Genomic DNA, 24,758 nt, shown 5'->3' with positions numbered 1-24,758 from the left:
AGGCCTGCACTCATTTCCCTCCTGCACCTGCCTTTCCAAGACCGTTGATGACTTGGAGATCCCTGCATCCCCACAACTTCCAGAAATCCAGTGGGAGCATCCTCTGGTGCTGCTGCCATGTTGCTTCTTCCTGTGCCTGGGATCCTCCTGCCTCTTTCCTGCAGCTTGTTTTGGGGTCAGTGTTGCTGTAGGAGCTGGAGGTGTCACCCTTTTGTGTCGGATGGACGGGACAGCTTCTGGGATAGCTGAAGTGACGCTGCCCTGTCCGGAAAAAATTGGAATTTTCGTGCTGCCCTGGATGTTTGATGTTGTACCGACGTTTGTGTAAAGCTGGGAGTGCTTTTTATCAGCTGAGCAGCCTCCAAAGGGTTAAATGGGAACTCTCGTGCGGGGTTTTGCTGTTGCATCTCCCAGGGTCCTGTGGAAGAGCCCAGCACTTTCCTGGTGGGAATGCTGCCCTTCCACATGGCGGGTTCTCCCTCCAGCGACATCTTGTTCCGTGGATGAATCACGTTACTCCTTCTCTTCTCTACTTTGTGCTGCAACCACAGCTCTGAATCTCGGCTCTCCAAAGATGGAGAAGATGAGATTTGTTCCTCTGTTCCATGCTCGGAGGGGGAGGAAAGCCCCCTCGCCCTCCCTTAGTCTTGTTTTTTTTTTTTTTTTTAATATATTTTATTTTATTTGGAGGGGGAAGAGAAGGAGGGGTGGCACAGGGTAAGAGCAGGAGATGTGATTAAAGCTCCTGCCGAGGAGATCTGTGGGAGTGGAGTATCGACCTCTGAAAAATCAATGGCTGCTGCGGTAGCAGCGCCGGCTGTTCCGCAAGGCTCCGGTGCAGGAATGTGGCACAGCCAGCAGCACTTCCCTCTGTCCTCCTCCCCGCTCCATCCTCTGCCTGCTCTCTGCCAGCTCACCGGACTCACCTACATTTACTGAGCTGGATTAGAGCAGCAGCTTATTTTTGCAACCGGAGTAAAATTTCTCGTGTGGCACCGAGCCCCTCCTCCCGCCAGCCTCCTCTCCGAAGGCTCCCTTCCCTGCAGTGCAGCTCGAGCCAGCAGCTTCTCCCAGTTTGTCTGAAGCCAGCCTGGAAGAATGAGCTTTTCAGCTTCTTTTTTGAGCGAGGAAACGGCACGAATCTCTCTGGCGTGTTCCAGTCCCCATCTTAGGTTTGTAATTGTCAGCGCTGCTGCCTGAGAGGAGCTGAAGCTCTTTGGAGAGGAAGGGAATATGGACTCTGATAGCAGGGGCTGAAGCCTTGCTGGTGTTACCTCACTGGTATTGGTTTTAGTGGGCAGATGTTTTCCCCTTGAAGTAGTGGAGTCTAGCACTTCCTTCCTCTCCGTAAGGACTGTGGGAATTAGTGGCACGTGAGGGCTCCCAGGCCCTTGTGGCACCCTCAGTTTGGTGCCAGGATCTTGGTGGTTTTCCTCTTGCTGAACTCGATTCTAGTTGCTCTGGTGTCATCCCTGCTCGGATCAGAGGTTGAGCTTCCAGGGACATCTCCAAGGGGCCAATCGCAGTGATTTCATTGCAAATAAATCCCTTTTTTCCTTCTGACTGCTGGACTTGTCCCATTTTGAGGGAGAATGTCCCCTTTGTGTCTTGTCCAGCCCATACCCACACCAGGAACGATCCTGAAGGTGCTTTTGGTGCAGGAAAGATGGACTCAAGTTCCTCTCCACAGTAACTGCTGGTAGAAGAGCAGAGTAAGGGCAGTGTTGGGCGTCCCTGGCATAAGCTGTATGTTTTTGGGATAGGACAGGACTTAGAAAATCTTTGTTCTGACTCTTGATTTGTCAGTTTTGGAGACCCTGGATGATAAATCTCTCTGGATGAAAGGTATCAGCTGGGTTTCCACTGGAGCTGAGCTTGTTCCCAAGCTCCAGCTTCTGCTTTCTGCTGGGGGACCCACCTGGAAGAGGCACAGCAGGAAAGGCACTGGGGGCTGCAGGGCCTCTCCAGACCCTTCTGTCACATCTGTGACAACCTCAGGTTCCTTTGTGGGTGTGCTGTGAGTGTGGAGCATGGGGAAGTCTCCAGGAGAGAGTGTTCTATGGAGCATGAGAGGAAGGATTTGTCTGTGCTGCCAAAGGAGGAACGAGCCTATCCATGTCCCCAAAATAGCAGGGAGATCCTGCCAGTCAGCTGTGTGATTGTTGTGATAGAGAGGATTGAGGTATTTTGGGTGTGGAAATAAAGGGGAAGGAAAGGACAAGCTTGTGATTTTTAAATGTTGGTAGCTCTTGAGTAAGTGGAAAAGCAACTGCACAGAGAAAAGAGCTTGTAATAGAAAGTGAGTATTTCAATTAGAAGGAAGGAAGAGGCTTTTTCCCTTTCAGAAAGAGCTGGGGAATAAATTTAGCCATTGTTCTCTGGTCTTGCTTGTGAGCATCTTATGGAAACAACTGGCCTTACAGAATTTATAAACTCCACCACATGCTTGTCTCAGACCATAATTTCCTTGAGTGCTGTCGGGCGATCTGATCGTGCTGAGATCATTCCCTGTTCCCCCACACTTCCCACGTGGAAGGGCCGAGGCTGGGGCTGGGCAGGGACGATGCAGTCCCCGCTCAGAAATTCCATTTGCTCTCTGGTCAGTCTTCCTGCTCTTCCAGATCAGTGGGGTGGGCCTGAGCAGAGCCTTGAGTCTCTCTGCTCCTCTGGGATTTTGTTACCTTGATCTTAGGTATTTCTCCTCGTTTCGTCTCTGTTTGTTTAACAAACGAGCTGTATCAGATAGAGGGGTGGCGGTTCCTGCTGCCAGATAAAAGAATTCCGTGCCGCTTCCAGCACAAACCACCCGGCTCCTTGCGCTGCTCACGCCAGGACTTGCATCCCTTTTTTCCCTGCCAGGGGTGAACTCCCCTGCCCCCTCCTGTGGGTAGCAGATCGTGTGATTGCAGGCATGGTTTTGTTGTGGTGTGAGGAGGAGGTGTTGGTGCCCAGGCTGTTTGTCAGCAGCACTGACAGCCCCGCGCTGGCACCGGCCCGGCTCGGGCATCCACTCGCAGCTGGAACCGCTCCGTTCCAGGGTCCCCGTTGGGCTTCCGCTATCAGGTCACATCCCAAAATAACACTGGGCAGTATTTCAAGTGAAGAAACTCAGGCTTTGGGGCTGCAGCCAGCCTGGAGTGTGAGATTCTGTGTGAAATAGTTGGAATCCCTCCAGCGTTTTTGATCTGCATGGCAGATGAGCAATAAAATGCATAAAAAAACACATTGGAAACACGTGAGGAAATTCTCCAGACCCTGACGTTTCCTTGAGTTGGCAGAGCCGCTGCTGCCGAGCCTCACCTCCTGTCTCGGCTCCCTGGCTGTGCTGGCGGGAGAGGGAAGGGGAGATCCCTTCTCCTGCTGCTGCCCTGGCTTTCCAGGTCTCCTCCTGGTGCTCCGTGGGAGGCAAATAAAACCTCCTGAGCCCTCTGCTCTTGGGCTTCGTCCCCCTTCAGAACCCCCTGACGGCAGCAGCAGGTCTTCATTATTTCCGTCAGGTTTGATTGTTTTTAAAAGCTTCTCTGCTCCGGCTGCCCTGAAAACAAGCTGTAGGGAGAGGCAGGGATTTCCTTTTCCCCTGGTTTGGGGGTATCAGAGCTGGAGGTGTCCTTTAGGTTTAATTAACCCATGGTGCCCTGGTGCCTGATGTCCTGAGAGAGAATTTGATGGGAGGGAACCAGCTCCCCCCTGATGAGCTGCTGGGGCTCAGACATTCCAGTCCATGTTTTCTCCTTCCCCTTGCAGGAGTTTCACTTCTGAGCAGCTCAGTCCTCCTGAATAACACACTCAGAAAATGCTGCTGTGCTGGCAGAACCCTTCTTTGCTGGGAAATGACTTTATCGTTGGAATTCCTAAAACTTACATATCTTCGGAGGTGAAAGTCGCTTCAGGAGTTACTTGATTTTCAGCAGCCCTGTTTTCAACCCATGTCCCAACAGCTGGGAAAGGGGGATGTTTAATTCACTTTAAACTCATCAAAACTGCTAATGTGTGAGCTAAAGCTGTGCTGTTCCTCTGGGGTCCCTCATGGTGTGTCAGCAGTGCAGAGGGACCCTGCTCACAGGGGCGCAGCCACCCAGGATCCACCTGCTTCATTAAAACGGGATGTTTTTAGATGACTTGAGTACTAAAGCATTGATACACAGGCAAGGTCGAAGACATGAGCTCTGGAGATTATCTATTTCTTAGGAGTAGTTAATTTTCAAACCGTTTTAAACGTTCCTTCATTTTTATGCCCGGCAGATATTTTTGTGTCTGGCATTACCAAGCCTTGCCCCTCCTCGGCTGCCTGGCTCAAGTAGAACGTTGCCCGGGCCATGGAGCAGTGACCTCCACACACGCCGAGGTCCCTCCACCCAAAACCTTCTTTCTTGCCTCTTGGAGAAGCACTTACCCCCAGATAAAGGAAGGAAACTCCCATTTCACCTTGCACGCTTGCTCTGTATCTGTTCTTTCGTGCAGCTGTTTGTCTCAGGTGCACATTTTTAATGTGTTTTTTTTTTTTTTTTTTCCCTTGAGCCTAAAAGCCCCTCATCTCTGCAGCCCAGGCACTGCCCCTCTGCTCTCTGGGTTTAAGTGCTCTAAAATCCCCACCTCCAGGAGCTTATGTGGTGAGGAATTTCAGAGCTGGAAATGGGTTTGGCCTCCAGCTTCATTTCAGCGGTGAGGAAAAGTGTTTGGATGCACTTGGGTGATTCAAACTAAAACTACCTGCATGTACTGAAGGGACATTCCAGTATTCCCATCCAGTTGTAGTCTGGACTGAACTGGTTTCTGGACATTCTGATCCCTTCAGGGGCTCTGGGAGGAATCTCTTTGTGTGTCTTCTATCAGTGGCTTCAGTTGGGTGCAGTAAATCTCAGCGAGAGGAGTGTTTTGCTCGTGATTGTTTGTGTTGGTTGTTGCTTTTTAATGCAAAATGTTGGAAATAATGTCTCTTTACTCCCACTTCAGATGGTTTCCGCAGTAGGAATGTGGGATTTGTCAAAGTTGTCCAGGGAAAAACACCCAAATAGCTGCATAAAGGAGCAATGCTTTTGATGTTACAATAGGAAAGTAGTGAAAATTGAAAGAGATCTCAGACACTATTTTTAGGCTTTTTCTGCAGTTTTTTAGCTTTCATTGAAATAAAAAAAACCATTTTTTTTTTTTTTTTTTTTTTTTCCCCCCTCAGGAAGATAATACTTGAGCAGTAAGCAAATATACCTCAGAGACTGTGGTGCAGGAAATGAGCTCTCCAACAGGAGCAGTAATGGAAGGGGAGGGAGGACACGCTCTGCACTAAATCATCCCACCAAGTGTCTGGGCTCTGCAGCTCCAATGTAACACTTGCCAGCGTTTGTTAGAAGCATTTTGTTCAAATTCCATTAAAACAGAGGAAATTGCTGCTCTGTAGCAGCTGAGCGTGGTGCTGAGGCCCAGCTCTGCCTCTGTCTCTCTGAATGTCCCTGTGCCACGGGGGTGATGAGGTGCTTGGGTGTCACCTGTGTTGGCTTTTATTCCTCCAGAATTCCTCTTCTCCATGACTTCCACGTCCTGGATGTGCTGTCAGAGCCTTTCCACATCCCCTGGCGGGCAGGTGTTGGGTGTGAGGGCTCCTGCTCCCCAAGGCTGATGAGTTGCAGTATCTGGTGTTCCAGGTCCATCTGCACTGCCAGAGCTGGGAAAACATTCCCTGAGCTGCTGCTGAACCAGGAATTGTGCCGTCAGTGTAAATGAAACCAGGGTGTCCAGGTGATTTATCAGCTGGCTCGGCCTTTCTCTGTGGGGTTTAAATGAGGTTGGCTCTGCTTGTGCTGTTCAGCTGAATTCCGTGCAGGGAAAATGACCCGGGATTCCCTCAGGGCTCACCCAGAACCCTTCTGATCCAGGGCTGATCGCTCTGGAAGACTTAGGGAAGGGTAAGTGAAGTCCTGGTAAGCTTTGGCCTCCACTTCTTCACCTGCCGTGATCCTTTGAACCTCTGGCAGAGATTTTATCTAATCCCTGGAATAGTTACAACTTCCCAGCTTTCTGTTCAAATATGCTGCCACTTCCTCTGGCTGGGGCTGCTCCTGACTCATTCACTGCAGGCCAAGCCTGAACAGCTGATGCACCTTGTTATCAACCAGCCAGCACAATTGGGCATGTTGGATCTGCACATCAACTCCTTGGAATTATCCCCGGGTTTTTTTCACACTTGCCAGCTGGTTTTTGATGCTGTCGCTTTGCTGCTGTGGCAATTGGAGGTTTCGGCTCTCGTAGGCTTTTTTTTGTGCTTTTCTTCTCCGAGGTGAATACACGCAGGAGGAAGGGTGTTTTCTAGCCTTGCCTTCGAGAAAAGCTAAACTTTACAGGTTGATGCAGTAACTGCTAATTTTTGCTGTCTTTGAAGAAAGGGAAGTGGGAACCCTGAAGAGTATTTTATGGTTTTCTTTTAAATCTCTGTTTAGTTTGTTTTTATCCATCTCAAGTGAGTAGTTTCCCAGCTCATAGGAGGTTTATGAATTAATTATGGTGAGGCAGGAGTTTTCTGTCTTTCAGAGGCTGAGCCACGTTTCCCTTCCAAGCCACGATCACACGGACTGTCTCCTGTGTTTGCAGTTTTACGTGTGCTGTTGATGCATTCTTCAACTTCCCACCTCTAAACTGAATTAAAAGGAGCAAATAGGAGAATTAGCCAATTGTTTGGGCCAGCAGCAAACCAAGTCAGGAGCTCCTGGGTTCAGACTGGCGGCAGGATAAGACACGTCTGGCAGCCGCCTCAGTCTGCAGCAGCCTTTGGAACCAACAGTAAACAGAGCTCACTGGCTCCTGTGTGCAGCGTGCCCAGGGACAAATGCTCCTCCTGAGCGGTGCGTGAGAGAGCAGCCCCGTGGCTCTGTGGTTTCTGATGTGTTTCTGTGCCCTGCAGGACCTGTCTGGTTCCATAGATGACCTGCCCATGGGGACCGAAGGAGCCCTGAGCCCTGGAGTAAGCACATCAGGGATTTCCAGCAGCCAAGGAGAGCAGAGTAACCCAGCTCAGTCTCCTTTCTCGCCACATACCTCTCCTCACCTGCCAGGCATCAGAGGACCCTCCCCCTCCCCAGTTGGATCTCCAGCCAGCGTTGCTCAGTCCCGCTCCGGTCCCCTCTCCCCTGCTGCAGTCCCAGGTAATCTCTCACCTCCCGGCTCTGCTGGGGCTGAGCTGCGGTGCCCAGCGGGGAGGAACTGCCCGGTGTGTGCCCGCTGAGGTTCCCTCGGCTGGTTTGTGTCGCAGGCATGGCTGAGGTGCCGTCGCACCGGCCCGAGGTCGCCGCTTGCCGTTGCTCTTCCTCGCCGCGGCCGACGTCGCCTTGTCCTGGGGTGGTTTGGGGTTCTGGGGTGTGACTCTGCTGCCTGCTGGGTCAGTGGAGGGCAGCTGCTGACGATCTGTGTCCTTTCTGTGGCCCAGGCAATCAGATGCCTCCCCGCCCGCCCAGCGGCCAGTCGGACGCCATCCTGCACCCCTCCATGAACCAGTCGAGCATCGCGCAGGACCGAGGTGGGTCACGCCGGCTGCCTGAGGGTGTTTAAAGTACCCAGCCTGGGGACAGAGCGCTTGAAAAGCTGCCCCAGGATTACAGGCTGAAGTGTTGAGGCACCTTGCAGTAAATTCAGCTGCTGGTGGCCGTTTGGCCTCTAAGTGTTCCATCCAAACTGGTGCTTTGGCTTCTAAGGTGTTTTTCTCTGGTTTCTTAACGTGCGTTCTTGGAGCTTCAAAACAAGAGGTGCTCACAACAATACTGTGTGCCTTTCCCCTTTGAGAGAGTAAGATGTTTTGCATGTAAAATTTCAGCTGTCCTGGCTGAAGGCGTAGAGTTGTCACCCTGAGAAAACAAACAAGTGAACAAAAACCAAGAATAAGAAGCCCCAAGGATTTGCAGAGCTTTACTGGCTTCTGCTGTGACACTAAAGAGTTGGGGTTTTTTCTGGCTAAAACAGGAAATTGGATCTGTTATCTGCTCAGATAACACCGGCTCCTTAATGCAACCACTAAAATGTGTCGAGGCTGTTCCTGGAAGGGTTTTGTCAGTGCTGGGGCTGTTGCCTGGAGCGCGTGTGTGCAGTGGCAGCTGTGGACGCTTGGCACTAACGATTTGCTCACTCCTGGTGTGCAGGGTACATGCAGAGGAACCCCCAGATGCCCCAGTACAGCTCCCCCCAGCCTGGCTCAGCCTTATCCCCCCGGCAGTCCTCGGGAGCGCAGATGCACGCCGGCATGGGGCCCTACCAGCAGAACTCCATGGGGAGCTACGGACCCCAGGGCGGGCAGTACGGACCTCAAGGTGGGAACTGAGCCAGCAAAGGCCTCTCTCTGTCCTGATGTCTTGTTGGGGCCCCAGAGAAGCTGTGGCTGCCCCATCCCTGCATGTGTTCAAGGCCAGGTTGGAGCAAGCTGGGATAGTGGAAGGTGTCCCTGCCCATGGGGTGATCTTCATGGTCCCTTCCAAGCCACTTCATCCTTCCATGATAAATGTTTTGATTTGTCCCCTCTTAATCTGTGGGTGATGCCAACCAGAGCTTTGCTCCTGTTGAGATTGATGGAATACGTTGCTTTCAAGGATAGCTGCACTTGTAAAAGTAGGATTCTTCCTCCTTATTTAGGAGTAAGCAGGTTGTGCATCCCATGTAATTGTGACAAAGGGACGGCTCTCTTTGGAGAGGGAGATGATGAAGTGGTGGCTGTTTTGGGAAGAGTTAACGTGGGATTTTCCATCCTGTCCTGGACCATTTAGCTCTCTGTGCTGGGCTGAGGTTTTGGGAGAGTTTCAGGCAGCTTCTGAATCGATGTTGTTACTTGGCTGTGTCAAAACACATTTTATGTGGCTTATATCCAAGTACTTTGACTTTGCGTTGAGGTGTGAACGCTCCCCCTCATCTCCCTTAGCGATCTTGAAATATTTCCCGATGGAAGATTGCTGACGCTCCCTTGCTCTTCCCCAGGAGGTTACCCCAGGCAGCCAAACTACAACGCCATGTCCAACGCCAACTACCCCAGCCCGGGCATGGGGGGCGGCATGACGCCCATGGGGGCGGGCGGCCAGATGCACGGGCAGAGCGGGGTGCCGCCGTACAGCGGGCTGCCCCCGGGCAGGATGGGCCACGCCGCCATGGGCAGCCGGCCCTACGGCCCCAACATGGCCAACATGCCCCCCCAGGTGGGCAGCGGCATGTGCCCCCCGCCCGCCGGCATGAACCGCAAGGCGCAGGAGGCCGCCGCCGCCGCCATGCACGCCGCGGCCAACTCCATCCAGAACAGGTACGGGGACGGAGAGCTCGCGGGGAGCTCGCTGCCAGGGGGTGGGGAGTGACCCACGCTGCGGGAGGAGCGCTCAGGGGGGCTTCTGGGGAGGTTTGGGTCCCTTTGTGGGGAGGTTTGGGTCCCTTTGTGGGGAGGTTTGGGTCCTTTCTGGGGAGGTTTGGGTCCCTGTCTGGAGAGGTTTGGGTCCCTTTGTGGGGAGGTTTGGGTCGCTTTGTGGGGAGGTTTGGGTCGCTTTGTGGGGAGGTTTGGGTCCCTTCTTGGGAGGTTTGGGTCCTTTGTGGAGAGGTTTGGGTCCTTTGTGGAGAGGTTTGGGTCCTTTGTGGGGAGGTTTGGGTCCCTTTGTGGGGAGGTTTGGGTCCCTTCTTGGGAGGTTTGGGTCCCTTCTTGGGAGGTTTGGGTCCCTTTCTGGGGAGGTTTGGGTCCCTTTCTGGGGAGGTTTGGGTCCCTTTCTGGGGAGGTTTGGGTCCCTTTCTGGGGAGGTTTGGGTCCCTTTCTGGGGAGGTTTGGGTCCCTTCTGGAGGTTTTTGGTTCTCAAGTGAAGTGTTAAAATGGAGGCAAGTAAAGCCTGGAGGAGCTGTGTGTTGGGATGCTCAGAGAAGCTGTAGCTGCCCCTGGCAGTGTCCAAGGCCAGGCTGGGCAGGACTTGGAGCAGCCTGGGACAGTGGATGGTGTTTCTGTCATGGCATGGGTAGAACAGGGGATGATCTTTAGGGTCTGTCCAGCCCAAACCATTCCAGCACTCTATACATATTTTATGACATACTTAGGGAATTTTTATTGTTCATAGGTGAAATTATTTAACTCTGAGATCCCTTCAGTTATTTTTGCGTTTCCCTTTCTGGTCTTCTCTGTTCCCTGGGTGGCTTGGAGACGCTGCCCCTGTGCTGCAGCCCCTAAATCCAGCAGCCACCCAGCTGTGTGTGTGATCCAAGGCATTGCTTGTCCAGTGTGAGGAACTTCTTCCTTTTAGGGCCTTGATGAGCAGCTGTGGGAAAGGAGCTGGAATCCAGCTCTGATCTTTGCACTGTTTTCTGTGGTTGTTTTTTCCTTTATTGCCCATTTCAGAGTAGGTGTGTGTGACCTACCAGAATGCCATGGGAGCCATGAACGTGCTCTTGAATTGGGTTCCTCCAGAACTGGTGGATATATTTGTTTGACCGGCCACTGCTCTTTATCCTCACCCAAGGGCTGCTCCTGCAGCCTCTTGTTTTCACCTGTGGCTGCTGAGGCTCAAGTTCCCAAACCCCAATAAATGCACCCAAGCCTGTCCCTTTGAGGAAGAAGTTTGAGCCACGGTTGTGTGGGAGGTTTGCAGTAAATGGAAAACAACGCTTCCAACCCAGGACATTCCGTGGTTCTAAATCCTGTACTCTCACTTCACCGGCCAGAGCTGCAGAGTCTGCAGGTTAAAGGCAGTTTAACAGCTGAAATGAGGCTCAGTTTGTGGATGTAGGAAAACAAGGTGAAGGGTGAAAATGTTCAGAGCTCAAGTCCCACTTTCCAAAGGGTTTGCATCCCCTTTTCTCTTGAGAACGTGACTTGGGCTCTGGGTACTGAGCTTTACAAGAGCACCTGATCTTTGTTCTTCTCTTGGAAAAATGGTTTGGGGCAAATCACTTCCCCTTGTCCTTTTTAGGTTTCTTTTAGCAAAGCTGCTTCCTCAGAAGGCAATATCCTGGTGCTTAATAATCCACAGTGTGGAGTAAGTGTCTGTTTCCTCCTTGCCTCCTCTAGGCCTCCTGGTTATCCCAACATGAACCAGGGGGGAATGATGGGCACTGGACCTCCTTATGGGCAGGGAATTAACAGCATGGCTGGCATGATAAACCCCCAGGGCCCCCCCTACCCCATGGCGGGGAACATGGCCAACAACTCTGCAGGTAAGCCAGAGCTTTAGGATTTCCTTGCACTGATTTCATTGCACTGGCAGGAAAAATCAGTGTTAAAGATTCCTTTGCCTTCCCAGGGATGGCAGCAAGCCCTGAAATGATGGGACTCGGGGATGTCAAATTAACACCTGCAACTAAAATGAACAACAAGGCAGATGGGACGCCCAAAGCAGAATCCAAGTCAAAGGTAAAATGTTCTGGGTTTTGTTTTTATTGACTCCCATCCTCTTCAGCATCCAGGGAAATAAAGCCATGTGTTGTATGTTCACTTGGATTGAACGGCGTGAGAAATGGAGGGGAGCGTTTCCCAGTCCTATGGGAGTCATGGATTTCACCTGGAAAACAAATTCAGTATTAGGAATTATTACCTGCCACAGTGAAACTGCCAAAAGCAGCGTAAACAAACCCGAGTTTGTTGGTGGAGTGGGCCTGGAGCAAGGCAGCTCTCAGCTGGGACGTGGTAACTAAAGTGCTGCAGTTGTTTCACAAACAAACCTCTTACTAATCCTGTATTAAAGCCAGAAGAGGGAGGCAAACAAGTTCTTCAGGGACTGTTTTTCTTTGCATTGCTTCTACCAGTTTCAAAAGAACCACCAAAAAAGCAGTTTCTGAGCCCCTGGTCTCCTCCTCTGCTACCTGAAGGAAAACAAATGCTCAGCAGGTTTGATCCCTGTGCCAGCAGCAAGAAGATCCAGGAGATCTCTCATTTCTGCTCCTGTCTTCTGGCATCTGCCTCTCTTATTTTTGGCAAAAGAGGACTTGAATGCTCTTGGTCACAAATCAGGGCTGCTCTGTCCTGGTCTGTGCTGTGGAAGGATCATCTCATGTGCCATGAACACACTGAGCTTTGGGTCTTGGGTTCACCTGCAACATCAGCAGGTTTTTGAGGAACACCTCTAGCTCGGGAGCTCATTTTTAAGTAAGGATTTGGAATGCCAAAGCCATCTCTGCCTCTGCTCCAGATGGTGAAAGACACAAGCTCACGCTCGGGGACAGCATCAGGAGTCTGGGGAGGAGCAGGCCCGGGATGGCACCTGGGAATGGAGGAGCTGCTGTTGTGCTGCTCAGTCCTGATCTCTCTTTCCTTCTCCTAGAAGTCCAGTTCCTCTACTACAACCAACGAGAAGATCACCAAGCTGTACGAGCTGGGCGGGGAGCCCGAGAGGAAGCTGTGGGTGGATCGTTACCTGGCCTTCACTGAGGAGAAGGCCATGGGCATGACCAACCTGCCCGCCGTGGGCAGGAAGCCCCTGGACCTGTACAGGCTCTACATCTCCGTCAAGGAGATCGGGGGATTGACTCAGGTCAGTGACCCCAGCCAGGGGACAGAGCTGCCCCCAGCACCAAAATCAGCTTTGTGGCCAGATGTGAGCCGTGAATTTCCATTTAGCCACGTTTTATCTCCGTTTTATTTCTGTAAATAAAACCCAGCGCCCTTTGAGCGAGCCAGATGTCTGCTCTCCCTTTGTCTGGGTGAGAACAGTCTGTGGCCAGAGCCAATTCAAGCCCTTTTCCCCTGCTTTGTCCAGTGCAAAGATTGGTGACACTCTCTTTGTCTTTGCATCTGGCTGTCAGCTGACCTCGTGACTAATTCGATTTGCAGTCTGTCCCTGTAAATCTGAAAAGTTTTCTGTGGGTGAAGAAGGGAGTTCAGTAGTTTTGGGGTTGCTCGCTGCATCCTTTGTGCGAGCCCGGGGAGGGTTGATTTCTCCTCTCTTGGATGAGGTACAGCTGGGATTTGGAGTTCAGAGCCTCCTGTTTGGTCGTGCAGGTCAACAAAAACAAGAAGTGGCGCGAGCTGGCCACCAACCTGAACGTGGGCACGTCGAGCAGCGCGGCCAGCTCGCTGAAGAAGCAGTACATCCAGTGTCTGTACGCCTTCGAGTGCAAGATCGAGAGGGGCGAGGACCCCCCTCCTGACATCTTCGCAGCTGCTGATTCAAAGAAGTCCCAGACCAAGATCCAACCTCCATCTCCAGGTGAGGCCTGAGCCTGCTTTGGGGCGCACGGTGGATGCGTGAGCGCCAGGGTCTCTGCGCTGTGGCCAAGGCTGGTCCAAAGCGCCACAACGAACCCTCCTGTGCTCTGGTGGCGTGGGGAAAAAAAAACTCTTTGGTGATTTGGGAGCGGACGAAAATCTGGTGGAAGGAGAGCCCTGGAGTTTGCCTGCGAGGTGATTCCGACAGCCCTCGTTACTGCTGGTGTTTGGGAAGCCAGTGCAGAAGCTGTGCTGGTTTGCACTGTGCCACTGATACCTTGTGGGAGGAGAGGCTGAATGTGGCTGTGCACTCGCCTTCCTCAGGAGCTCCTGCTCTCAGCCCTCAGCAGGAGCCAGGGAGGACTTTGTGAGGCTCTGTGCACAGAGCACTGGAGGCCGACGGCGAGCTGGGTGCTGCAGGAATCAGGCTTTTTAAAATGAACCTTCAGCGTTGTTTCGGATTTGATGGGGTGCTCCTGTTTCGGAATATTTAAGCGTAATGCTCAATTCAGATTTGTTAAACAAAAAAAGAAAAGACATCCAGGCCAGCCATGCACTCTCTAGTCTTTGGAAAGTCTGATCCTTTCTGTCTCATTTGCATTGAGTTCATTGCTTGAATTGCTGCTGAATTTGCCAACTCTTCTTTAAGCTTGAGTTTTCCAGTTTGTCTTATAACTAAAAAACTTCAGATGCTTTTTCTGGTCAGGAGCCTGCTCATGTAGGTGAAATAAAAACTTGGTCTGCTTTGAAGTTCCTAAAATGTTTGCAAAAAAAAAAAAAACCAAAAAGAAACCCCTTTTTGGAAACCTGGCACCATCTTTGTCTGGCTCCTGAGGAGTGGAATAATGAACCTCTTTTGGCTGCAGTGCAGTTGTGTCCCAGCCCTGCTGAACCCTTCAGTGACAGTGGGCTTGTCCCAGTGCTCTGTTGGGCACCACGTTTCTCTCTCCTCTCAGCTGCTGGGGGGGGTTTTGTAAAGAGCTAAATCATGTCTTGTCACTGGTCAGGAAACCTGCCCCAGTGGAGCTTCAGCCTTGGCGTGTTCTGCAGGATAAAGTAACTTTTGTGCCATTAGACTAAACCTCTGTCCAGGTGGTGTCTGAGTTCTGCTCGAGCTAGACCACAAATCCAGCCCCACTTTCTTTCCAAAACCTCTTTCTTGCCCCGCTGAGGCAGTGCAACAAAGATGGTGAGAGCATTTGGAGTTTATTTGGAGAGAGATGAGACTTTTAGGAAGCCACTTTAGGCTTGTTGTAGCTCTAGGTGTGTGTCAGAGTGGATTAGGTGCTGCATCAGTTTTTGTTTTGTTGTAGCTCACGTGGTGTTTGTGCAGGGCTTGGCTCAGCCTTCTGGGCTGAGCTCCTGCTTCAGCACATCAGCAGAAGGAATTTGCAGGGCTCTTACCCCAACCTCTGCACGTTTGGGTCTTGCTGTGAGAGGACTCTGCTGCATTTCCAATTCAAACCCTTTCTCTCAACTCGCCTTGCTCCAGACTCCCACAGCTGGGAATGTGCAGAGGCAGCGCTGGAGCCTGGCTGGTGGCTCTGATCCTTTATGCTGAATCACTCAGCGTGTCCCTGCTCCTCTTTCACTTTCCTTTTCTTCCTCTCAGGCCCTGGGGGTGTAGGGCAGGACAGAATTTGCTCTGTCAGCCCAGCTCCAGGCTGAAGAGCCCCAGGGGAGTGTGGAGTCCCAGTGGATGCTGCTCTTCCAGGGCTGTGTCCTGCAGGCCCCACACGCTCCTGCCCCCAGGGAATCGCCTGGATCAGAATAAATTCCCTGTTTGGAAACCTGTGGACAACAGGAGGACATTTTGGAGCCGTTTCATCATTTGGCTGAAGGGCTCTGCTGTCCCACAGGTGTGGTTTGCTCTCCTTGCAGACCTCACAACCTGTTGGCATTGGCTTGCTCCTCACTTCAGCCCCTTCTGCCAAATCAACTCCTGCAGAACATTGGGCTTGGTGAGGATTGAGCTGTGCCGTTCTCCATTAACCACTTCCTGAGGCTGCAGGGGTGGAACTCGTGGTGCCAGAGCTCCTCCACGCAGTGTCCATCACACCCCTCAACACCCAGAAGTGTTCCCAGAGATCCTGGCTGGAGGGAACTGGGAATTCCCTGAAAGCCTGGCAGAGTCCCCGGGGAGGCACCTTGGGTTTGAATTCCCAGAGCCTGGAGCTGGCCCCGCTCCAGCTCCGTGTGAATTTGTGAGTGGGAGGGACGGCGGGAGGTGGGGACAAACAGCAAATGGCAGCGGCGCAGGGAACGTCTCAGGGAATGTCTCAGGGAATGTCTCTGCCTGCCCTGCCAGCAGCACCAGAGTGAATTCCTGGGGGAAGCAGCGGGGCTGGGCTGCCAGGGAGGGGCTGTGAATGAAACTCCCCAGGAGCTGGCGCTGCCCTTCCTCCTCCCGGAGCTCCCCGGTCGCAGAGCAGAGGACAGGGTGCCAGGAAGGTGGGGTGTAAACAAACATGCCCTGGACGTGACCTCGGAGGATTTTAATGAATAGCTGAAATGACTCATCAACCAGCAGGGCTGAAGCTGAGGGATATCGGGTGCTGGGGACGGGAACTAATGGAAACATTAATTAAGAGTTCAGCTCTTGCCAGCTGCGAGGAGCGGCTGAACCTGAGCTGTCACAGCGATCCCGGGCCAGGGGAGAGCTGCTGGAGCTCCAGCACAGCTGGATTACACAGGGGGGTTTGGTCAAAGCTCAGTGGAGCAGAAAGGAGGCTGGGACTTGCAGGGAACCTGCTGGACCAGTTTTGTCTTCCAGTGAAAGATCCGGCATTCCCTGTTCCAGGAATCCTTGGGAGTGGTGCTTCACTGGTGAATTGGCTGCTCTGGAAGGGCAGAGCAGGCGGAGGAGCCTCGTTCAGAGTTGCTTGGTGGCTTCAGCTGAGGTTTCCATCACTGGGGAGATCCTGAGACTCCCACGACAGGGTTCAACCCTCACCCCCGTGGCTGGGGGGATGAGAAGGTGACAGGCACGTCAGCGGTTGTCACTTGGCAGGAGGCCCCGTGTTCCTGCCACGTGGTGCGCTCCAGATATCCGATAGGATAACCTGGGAAGCACCACACAGGGCCATGGTGTGGCAAAGGGAACGGGGTTAAGATGAGCAGAGACACAACCTCTCAGCTTTAGGATCTTCTGGGGAGCCTGGCCCAGCCTGTCCTTGAACTGTCCTCGTTGCTTTTTTGGCCGTATTTCATCTGTCCCTTCCTCAAAGGACTCTCTCTTCTCTGCTGATGTTCTGGGAGGTTCAGGGTTGCATCAGGGGTGCAAATCTGCTCACCCCACGTTCCTCCTCTTGCAGCGGGTTCAGGCTCCATGCAGGGCCCTCAGACACCTCAGTCCACCAGCAGCTCCATGGCAGAAGGAGGAGACTTGAAGCCACCAACTCCAGCGTCGACGCCACACAGTCAGATGCCCCCTTTGCCAGGCATCAGGTATGGAACCACTGCTGGGGGTGGGGTCCCCTCTGGGTCGTTGCTGCAGATGTTGGGGCCTTGGGTGTCTGTTTTGGTGGGACTCCTTCGCTTTGCTCCTTCCTTCATGGCTGACAGCAACATTGTGTGCGAATATTCTTTAATTTTGGGGTTGGGTCTGAGGACAGCATTGTGGAAAAGCAGTTCTTGACTCCGTGGCCCTCGGAGAGGATGGCAGCACCTGAGAGGGAGCGCGTGAGGAAGAGTATCCTGAGGACCATCATGGACCTCTGTAATGTGGTCTCTGTGGGTTTTTTTTGGAACAGGAGTAACTCCGTGGGCCTTCAGGATGCCTTTGCAGATGGCAGCGATCCTGCGTTCCAGAAACGGAACTCCATGACTCCAAATCCAGGGTACCAGCCCAGCATGAATACCTCTGACATGATGGGTCGCATGTCTTACGAGCCAAATAAAGATCCTTACAGCAGTATGAGGAAAGGTGAGGCATCCTCTCCTCCCGGAGCCCTCGTCCCTGTCTGGAACGTGCTGCGGGACACCCCCTGCTCGCCCTTCCTCCCCAGAACCTCAGATGTCTTCTCCTGAGGCGGAGGTGGGCGTGTTCACTGCTTCTTTCTCTCTTGCAGCTCCAGGAAGCGATCCCTTCATGTCCTCAGGGCAGGGCCCCAACAGTGGCATGGGTGACCCTTACAACCGCGCCGCCGGCCCCGGCATGGGCAGCATGGCCATGGGGCAGCGGCAGCACTACTCCTACGGAGCGCCCTACGACAGAGTCAGGTGGGTGCCGCCCTGCTCCGCGCCCCGGCCGCGGCCGCACCGCTCCCCGAGCGCCCGCGCCCACCGCGCGATCCTGAGCGCACGCGCGACGTTTTCTCTCTGTTTTCCTCGCAGGACGGAGCCCGGGATGGGGCCCGAGGGCGGCCTGGGGAGCGGCACCCCGCAGCCCAGCATCCTGCCCTCCACGCCCGAGTCGGGCATGTACTCGCCCAGCCGCTACCCCCAGCAGCAGCAGCAGCAGCAAAGGTCAGTGCCAGGGGCCGCTGGCCCCAGCCGGGGCTCCCAGGCTGTGACGGTGACGCTGACACGTCTCTTTCTTCTCCAGACATGATTCCTATGGCAATCAGTTCTCCACTCAAGGCACATCCTCGGGCAGCCCCTTCCCCAGCCAGCAAACTACCATGTATCAGCAGCAGCAGCAGGTGGGTGATCCCTGACTGACCCGGCTGAGAGTTTTATCTGTGCTGTTTGTGAAGAGGGGGAGATGAAAACTCTCTGGGCTGTGCGTTCGCTTTGTGAACGTGGAGATTTAAGTACCTCACCAAAGAATCACACCATGGCTTGGGTGAAGGGACCTTAAAGCCCATCCAGTGCCCCCCCTTGCCACCTTCCCAGAGTGCTCCAAGCTCTGTCCAACCTGGTGTTACACAGGAGACTTTTTTCCCATTTGAAAACATTTTTTAAAAGTTTTAATTAATGTTCCTAGTGCTGTGTTAACAAAACAGCATTCTGAGAATGGAGGCTGTGTGGTTTGCACACTCTGGTCAGGCAGCAGAAGATCAGGAAGCTTCATTGGGCTTCTCTGTCCCTCTGGAACTTTCTGAATCCCGTCGTGTTTCTGTCCTTTTGGTCCAGTTGGTGACTTTCTTTGGAGTAAGTCCTGGATGGGTCAGGAGAGCTGGTTCAGGTGGATTGTTCTGCACAAACCAGGGAATTTTTTTGGTCTCTCTCATCCTGCAGTCAGAGGCTTCAGCCTCCATTGCCCTGCTGCCTCCTCCTCCTCCTCGCTGTTCCCAAACCCATCATGTTTGTTTCAGGACAGTTTGAATGAATGTGTATCCCTTTCCATAATCCTCACATACCACTTGCTCCTTGTATCCACGCCAGGACCCATCATGTTTTCCTGATAATTTTAAGTCCCATGGTTTAGGAGAGTATAGAGAGGGCACTCACTGAGCTGTGCTAAGAATAATTCCAAGTGCTCTGCAGTTTGGCTCTGCAACCAGAGCCACGGGGCTTGGAGCCAAGAGTTCGAGTTACTCTGGAACTTGTCATCTTTGAAGCCCTAGAGCTCCATCTGAAGCCAGTTGTGACCGTGGAGTGTCTGAATAGCCTCCACAGCAGCTACAGCTCAGACCTTGGAGGCAAGAGAGATCCTGGATTTTAATTTGGTCTCAGCAATTGGCTGTTTTCTCTGTTTGCACTTAAAAGAATTAGGGGTGAGAAGCCTTCTTGCTCCTTTCAGCAACGTGTTTTGAAATCCACAGGAAAGGAAGACGTGGGAAGTCCAACAGTTTTTAATGCATTTTGTCTGATACTTCAGCAGAAACCTGGGAAATGTGAGAGAAATAGGGTCTGATAAAATCCCTGGATGTGGAAGGAAGCAAGTGCCAGTGTCTGGTCTGGTTTGTGGTGAATGCAGAGTAGAGCTGAGCCTTTTCTGCAGGAAAGTCCTTTCTGTGGGCAGACTCTTGCCCCCGAGGCATCCTTGTGGAATCCACAGGGAAGCTCCCCAGGCAGCCACAAGGAATTGGCCTTGGCTTGTGAAATGGAGCAACTGATCCAACTTTCACATCGGGTACGGCCAACAAGGAGACAGAGCCTCTCCCAGGCCATGCCGTGGGGCAGATCCTCTGGCTCTGGGGACTGTGCCCAGAGGTTTGGCTTGTTCGTTTCATGGAATCACTGAGGTTGGAAAAGAGCAGACCTCTGGGATCAATCCCACATGTGACCGGTCACCACCTGGTCACGCAGAGCAAAGCTCCGAGCTCAGGCGTTCCTCGGAGAACTCCGGCGACGGTGATTCCACCGCCTCCCTGCGCAGCCCCTTCCAACGCTTTAAAACCCTTCCGAAAAAAAACCCCCGATCCCAAACTCCCCCTCACCCGACCTCGTCTGTGCCTTTCTCTTCCCGCAGAACTACAAGCGGCCGATGGACGGCAGCTACGGCCTCCCCGCCAAGCGGCACGAGGGCGAGCTCTACAACGTTCCCTACAGCTCGGGGCAGGGCCAGCCGCAGCAGCAGCTGCCCCCGGCGCAGCCGCAGCAGCCCAGCCAGCAGCCGCCGGCGCAGCCCTCGCCGCAGCAGGACCTGTACAACCAGTACGGCAGCACCTACCCCGCCGAGCGCCGCGCCGGCCAGAGCCAGTTCCCCTTCCAGTTCGGCAGGGACAGGGTCTCGGCCGCCCCCGGCTCCGGCGCCCAGCAGAGCATCCCCCCGCAGATGATGGGGGGCCCCATCCAGCCGGCCCCCGAGGGGCCCCAGCAAGGGGCCCTGTGGCAGGGCAGGAACGAGCTGGGCTACGGCAGTTACCCCAACCGGCAGAGCTCGGGCGCGGCGCCCCAGGGCCCAGCCTACCACGGGGTCACTCGAACAGATGAAATCCTGCATTCAGACCAGAGGGTCAACCACGACGGACCGTGGCCTTCCCACGGGAACCGGCAAGCTCCCTACGGCCCCTCCGCCCCTGTGCCCCCCATGACCAGGCCCCCCCAGTCCAACTACCAGACCCCCCCCAGCATGCAGAATCACATTCCTCAGGTATCCAGCCCGGCACCTCTGCCCAGACCTCTGGAGAACCGCACTTCTCCCAGTAAATCCCCGTTCCTGCACTCGGGGATGAAGATGCAGAAGGCCGGGCCGCCCGTGCCCGCCTCGCACATCGCACCAGCAGCTGTCCAGCCTCCCATGATCCGACGGGACATCACCTTCCCGCCGGGCTCGGTGGAAGCCACGCAACCCGTGCTGAAGCAGAGGAGGCGGCTGACGGCAAAAGATATCGGTAAGGGAAACTCCTGCCTTTCTGCTGCAGCCTTCCGAGGGATTGCTGCTGCCTTGGCCCTTTGGTACTGCCGAGAAGAGGGGCTCTGCTGGCTTTGGGGAAAAAAAAAAAAAAAAAAAAAAAAAAAAAAGGTGTTTTTGCAGGTTAATTGTGTTCTGAGCCCTTATTCTGGCATTGCCTGCGGGCAGGTTGGTGGTGGGCACAGCCTGTACATCATCTTAACCAGGCTCTGCTCTTCACAGGTCCAAAGAGCAGTATCAAGTGTCTCCTTTTTGTTTTGAAACTTCAGGAGCTGGAAGTATCATGTGTTTATGTTACAGGAACTCCTGAAGCCTGGAGAGTGATGATGTCTCTGAAGTCGGGGCTGCTGGCTGAAAGTACGTGGGCCTTAGATACCATAAACATCCTGCTCTATGATGACAACAGCATAATGACCTTCAACCTCAGCCAGGTGGGTGCAGATGCTCTCCGGGGCAGGTCTTTGAAGTGCTGATGCTGCAGGGGGTTCTGTCAGCGAGGTGGCAACGAGCAGCTCCTGCGGCCTGTGTACCTGGAGCGTGGGGTGTGGGCAGCTCTGAGTGGTCGCTCCCTGGCCTGAGCGATGTGTGTGTGTGCAAAGGCTCTCCCTGGGAGTTACCTGGGGGGGAGATAAAACCGAGAGCTGTGCAGGGGGGCAGTTTGGATACTGACAGTCTGCTTTGGTCCCTTTTCTCAGAGGACAAAAACCTCACTTCTGCACCGTTTATTGCCAGCGTGAGAAGCACCATTAATTGTCAGCAGTGTTTAAACTCTCTGCCCTGTGTGTCTTGGCCTGAGTTGTTTTCTGATCGCTGTTCCTTCCTCCCTCCCTGTTTTTCTCCTCCCCTGTAGCTGCCAGGCTTGCTGGAACTCTTGGTGGAATATTTCCGGCGCTGCCTGATCGAGATCTTTGGAATCCTGAAGGAATACGAGGTAGGAGACCCAGGGCAAAGAACACTATTAGATCCCGAAAGGTTCTGCAAATCTTCAGCTTCCTCCCCTGAAGAAGGGGAGGAGGACGATGAGCCACGGAGCCTGAACTGTGAGGAGGATGAGGAAGAGGAGGAGGCTGCGTTTTCGAGCAAGGACAAAGTACCTCTAGAGAGCAGCGAGGAGAAGCTAGTGAGTAAATTTGACAAGCTTCCGGTGAAGGTGGTGCAGAAGAACGACCCCTTCGTGGTGGATTACTCGGACAAGCTGGGGCGGGTGCAGGAGTTCGACAGCGGGCTGCTGCACTGGCGCATCGGCGGCGGGGACACCACCGAGCACATCCAGACACACTTCGAGAGCAAGACCGAGCTGCCCTTGCCTCACAAACGAGCTTCCTGCTCCTCTGCCTTGAGGAAACGTTCAGCAGCAGAGAGCAACCCGAGCCCCAGGGACGGGGAGGCTCCTGCGCCCGATGGCTCCTCGGAGAAGAGGATAACGGCCACCATGGACGACATGCTCTCGGCGCGCCCGGGCTCCCTGGCAGGGGAGGAGGAAGAGGTCAAAGCTTCGGAAACGGCGAAGGAGAGCAGCAAGTTTCCCTTTGTCATCAGTCCGGCTCAGAGCCACAGAAATATAAAAATCCTGGAGGATGAACCCCACAGTAAGGACGAGACACCGCTCTGCACCCTCCTGGACTGGCAGGACTCTCTGGCCAAGCGCTGCATCTGCGTCTCCAACATCATCAGGAGTTTATCGTTTGTGCCAGGCAATGACTTTGAAATGTCCAAACACCCTGGGCTGCTGCTGATTCTAGGGAAACTGATCCTCCTCCACCACAAGCATCCAGAACGCAAACAGGCCCCCCTGACCTACGAGAAAGAGGAGGAGCAGGACCAAGGGGTGAGCTGCAACAAGGTGGAGTGGTGGTGGGACTGTTTGGAGATGCTGCGTGAAAACACACTGGTCACGTTGGCCAACATTTCCGGGCAGCTGGACCTCTCCCCTTACCCGGAAAGCATCTGTTTGCCTATCCTGGATGGACTCCTCCACTGGGCAGTGTGTCCCTCAGCAGAGGCCCAGGATCCCTTTCCGACACTGGGACCCAACGCTGTCCTCTCCCCTCAGAGACTGGTTTTGGAAACACTCAGCAAACTCAGCATCCAGGACAACAACGTGGATTTGATCCTCGCCACGCCCCCGTTCAGCCGCTTGGAGAAGCTGTACAGCACCATGGTGCGGTTCCTCAGTGACAGAAAGAACCCGGTGTGCCGGGAGATGGCCGTGGTGCTGCTGGCCAACCTGGCCCAGGGGGACAGCCTGGCTGCCAGAGCCATTGCTGTGCAGAAGGGTAGCATTGGCAACCTGCTGGGCTTCCTGGAGGACAGCCTGGCCGCCACGCAGTTCCAGCAGAGCCAGGCGGGGCTGATGCACATGCAGAGCCCTCCCTTCGAGGCCACCAGCGTGGACATGATGCGCCGCGCCGCCCGCGCGCTGCTGGCCCTGGCCAAGGTGGACGAGAACCACTCGGAGTTCACCTTGTACGAGTCGCGGCTCTTGGACATCTCCGTGTCGCCTTTGATGAACTCTTTGGTTTCACAAGTTATTTGTGATGTACTGTTTTTAATTGGCCAGTCATGACAGCTGTGGGATCCGAGCCCCCGTGTGCGTGTGCGTGAGTGGAGAACTTAGAAACTGACTGTTGCCCTTTATTTATGCAAAACCACCTCAGAATCCACTGTCTGCCCTGCGCTGTCCTGCTTCTCCCTCGGGGAAAGATGTCCCCGGCCCCTCTCCCCCTTCCCTGCCCTTCAAATTTGTCCTGAATCCCTTATTAAAGGAGACAAAGTTCTGTCTACATAGAAGACTTTTTTTATTTTAACCAAAGTTACTGTCGTTTACAGTGAGTTTGGGGAAAGACGACTTGCCGTGTTATCCCATTGACAGGCACCACTTTCATAACTGTTTTTAATGGTAAACTCTGAAGGACAAAAAGTGACTGCTGAACTCTGTGTGGTTTATCGTTGTACATTCACAATCTTGCAGGAACCAAGAAGTTACCAGTTGTGAACAGACCTTGTCCAAGGGAGGCCTGTGCAGTAGCGTGTAGAACTCCATGTACTGTACACCTTAAACTGTAAACATACTGTAATAATGTCTCACATGGATGAAAAAAAAAAAAAAAGAAAAAAACGCTGGATCAGCAGCAAGCTGTAGTTTTTAAAAATGTTTTTAGTTAATGTTGAGGAGAAAAAAAAAAAAAGGCTTTTCCCCCAAAGTATAATGTGTGAACCTACAACACCCTGACCTCTTTCTCTCTTCCTCCTTGATTGTATGAATAACCCTGAGATCACCTCTTAGAACTGGTTTTAACCTTTAGCTGCAGCCCAGCGCTGCCACGTGTGTATATATATATGACGTTGTACATTGCACATACCCTGAGACTCCTGCAGTTTTGTCCCCTCCCACCCCTTTATAGTATGACGAGTTAACGAGTTGATGACCTGCAAAAGCGAGACACAATTATTTAATCTCTTGCCAGACATCCCTCCCTGGAGGATGCTGTACAGGTCTCTGTGTATAAAGTCATTGCTGTCTCAGCAGCCAATCAACTTATAGTTTATTTTTTTCCTGTTTTTGTTTTCTTTCTAATCGAGGTGTGAAAAAGTTCTAGGTTCAGTTGAAGTTCCTGATGAAGAAACACAATTGAGATTTTTCAGTGATGAATTCTGCATATTTGTATTTCAGACGATGTAGCTAAAAACTTGATGTAAATTCCTCCCTTTTTTCCTTTTTTGGCTTAATGAATATCATTTATTCAGTATGAAATCTTTATACTATATGTTCCACGTGTTAAGAATAAATGTACATTAAATCTTGGTAAGATGTTTGTAAGGTTTTTTTTTATTGGCAGGACAGGGAGGGCAGCTCAGTGCTGCCAGGTGATGCCCAAGGCCTGCCCTGCTCAGGAGCTCTGATGCTGCTTGCTCTGACTTTGCTTTCCCTGCTGGAATTTTTCCTTGGGAGCTGCCCAGGCTCGGGATTTGCAGCTGAAGTGAAGCTGTGGCTGCCAGGGAGGGAAGGGCCTCACTGGGAAGGGAGGCAGTTCCCTCCCAGCTCTGTAAAATGGAAAATTTTCATTCCACTCACATTTTTCACATTTTCTTGGGAGTGTGGCACGGACTCTTGCCTTCCTCCCAAGGCCGGGGCTTCCCAGCAGACAGAGCTCCCAGGCCCTTGAGCAAGCAGGCCAAGTTCAGGCTCTCTGGATGAGGATCTGCACGTTTTCAGGGCTTTGGAAGCAGGTATTTCATTTAGCTCGAGGCTTTGTCCTCAGTGGGTACTGGAAGTAGGGTAGCTAGAACTGCTTCGAGCTCATTAAAGAAGCAGCAGCTTTTTTTAAAGGCAAACGTCATTTTTGTTCAAAAATTCCCCTTGTTTTATCTTCCCCAGTCCTC

General features: G+C 53.1%; 1 protein-coding gene across 2 annotated transcripts in view; it reads left to right on the top strand.

The window, feature by feature from the left end:
* The window catches only part of ARID1A (AT-rich interaction domain 1A), a 54,472-nt gene extending 30,286 nt beyond the window's left edge, over window positions 1-24,186 (top strand). Inside the window, exons 5-20 of one of the 2 annotated variants that reach the window (XM_040086036.2) lie at window positions 6,893-7,133; window positions 7,415-7,504; window positions 8,121-8,288; window positions 8,947-9,262; window positions 11,000-11,145; window positions 11,232-11,341; window positions 12,249-12,458; window positions 12,926-13,133; window positions 16,447-16,579; window positions 16,885-17,057; window positions 17,203-17,353; window positions 17,468-17,599; window positions 17,679-17,775; window positions 19,491-20,355; window positions 20,676-20,806; window positions 21,226-24,186. In XM_040086036.2, coding sequence (XP_039941970.1) covers window positions 6,893-7,133; window positions 7,415-7,504; window positions 8,121-8,288; window positions 8,947-9,262; window positions 11,000-11,145; window positions 11,232-11,341; window positions 12,249-12,458; window positions 12,926-13,133; window positions 16,447-16,579; window positions 16,885-17,057; window positions 17,203-17,353; window positions 17,468-17,599; window positions 17,679-17,775; window positions 19,491-20,355; window positions 20,676-20,806; window positions 21,226-22,941 — 4,887 coding nt within the window. In that variant the 3' untranslated portion in view covers window positions 22,942-24,186. The remainder of the gene's footprint in view (window positions 1-6,892; window positions 7,134-7,414; window positions 7,505-8,120; window positions 8,289-8,946; window positions 9,263-10,999; window positions 11,146-11,231; window positions 11,342-12,248; window positions 12,459-12,925; window positions 13,134-16,446; window positions 16,580-16,884; window positions 17,058-17,202; window positions 17,354-17,467; window positions 17,600-17,678; window positions 17,776-19,490; window positions 20,356-20,675; window positions 20,807-21,225) is intronic. The other variant, XM_040086037.2, reaches the window with a different exon arrangement.
* Window positions 24,187-24,758: the final 572 nt, after the last annotated feature.

Source organism: Hirundo rustica, chromosome 25 (assembly GCF_015227805.2).
Source record: "Hirundo rustica isolate bHirRus1 chromosome 25, bHirRus1.pri.v3, whole genome shotgun sequence".
Classification (NCBI taxonomy): Eukaryota; Metazoa; Chordata; class Aves; order Passeriformes; family Hirundinidae; genus Hirundo; species Hirundo rustica.
This window is presented reverse-complemented; position numbering and strand designations above follow the sequence as displayed.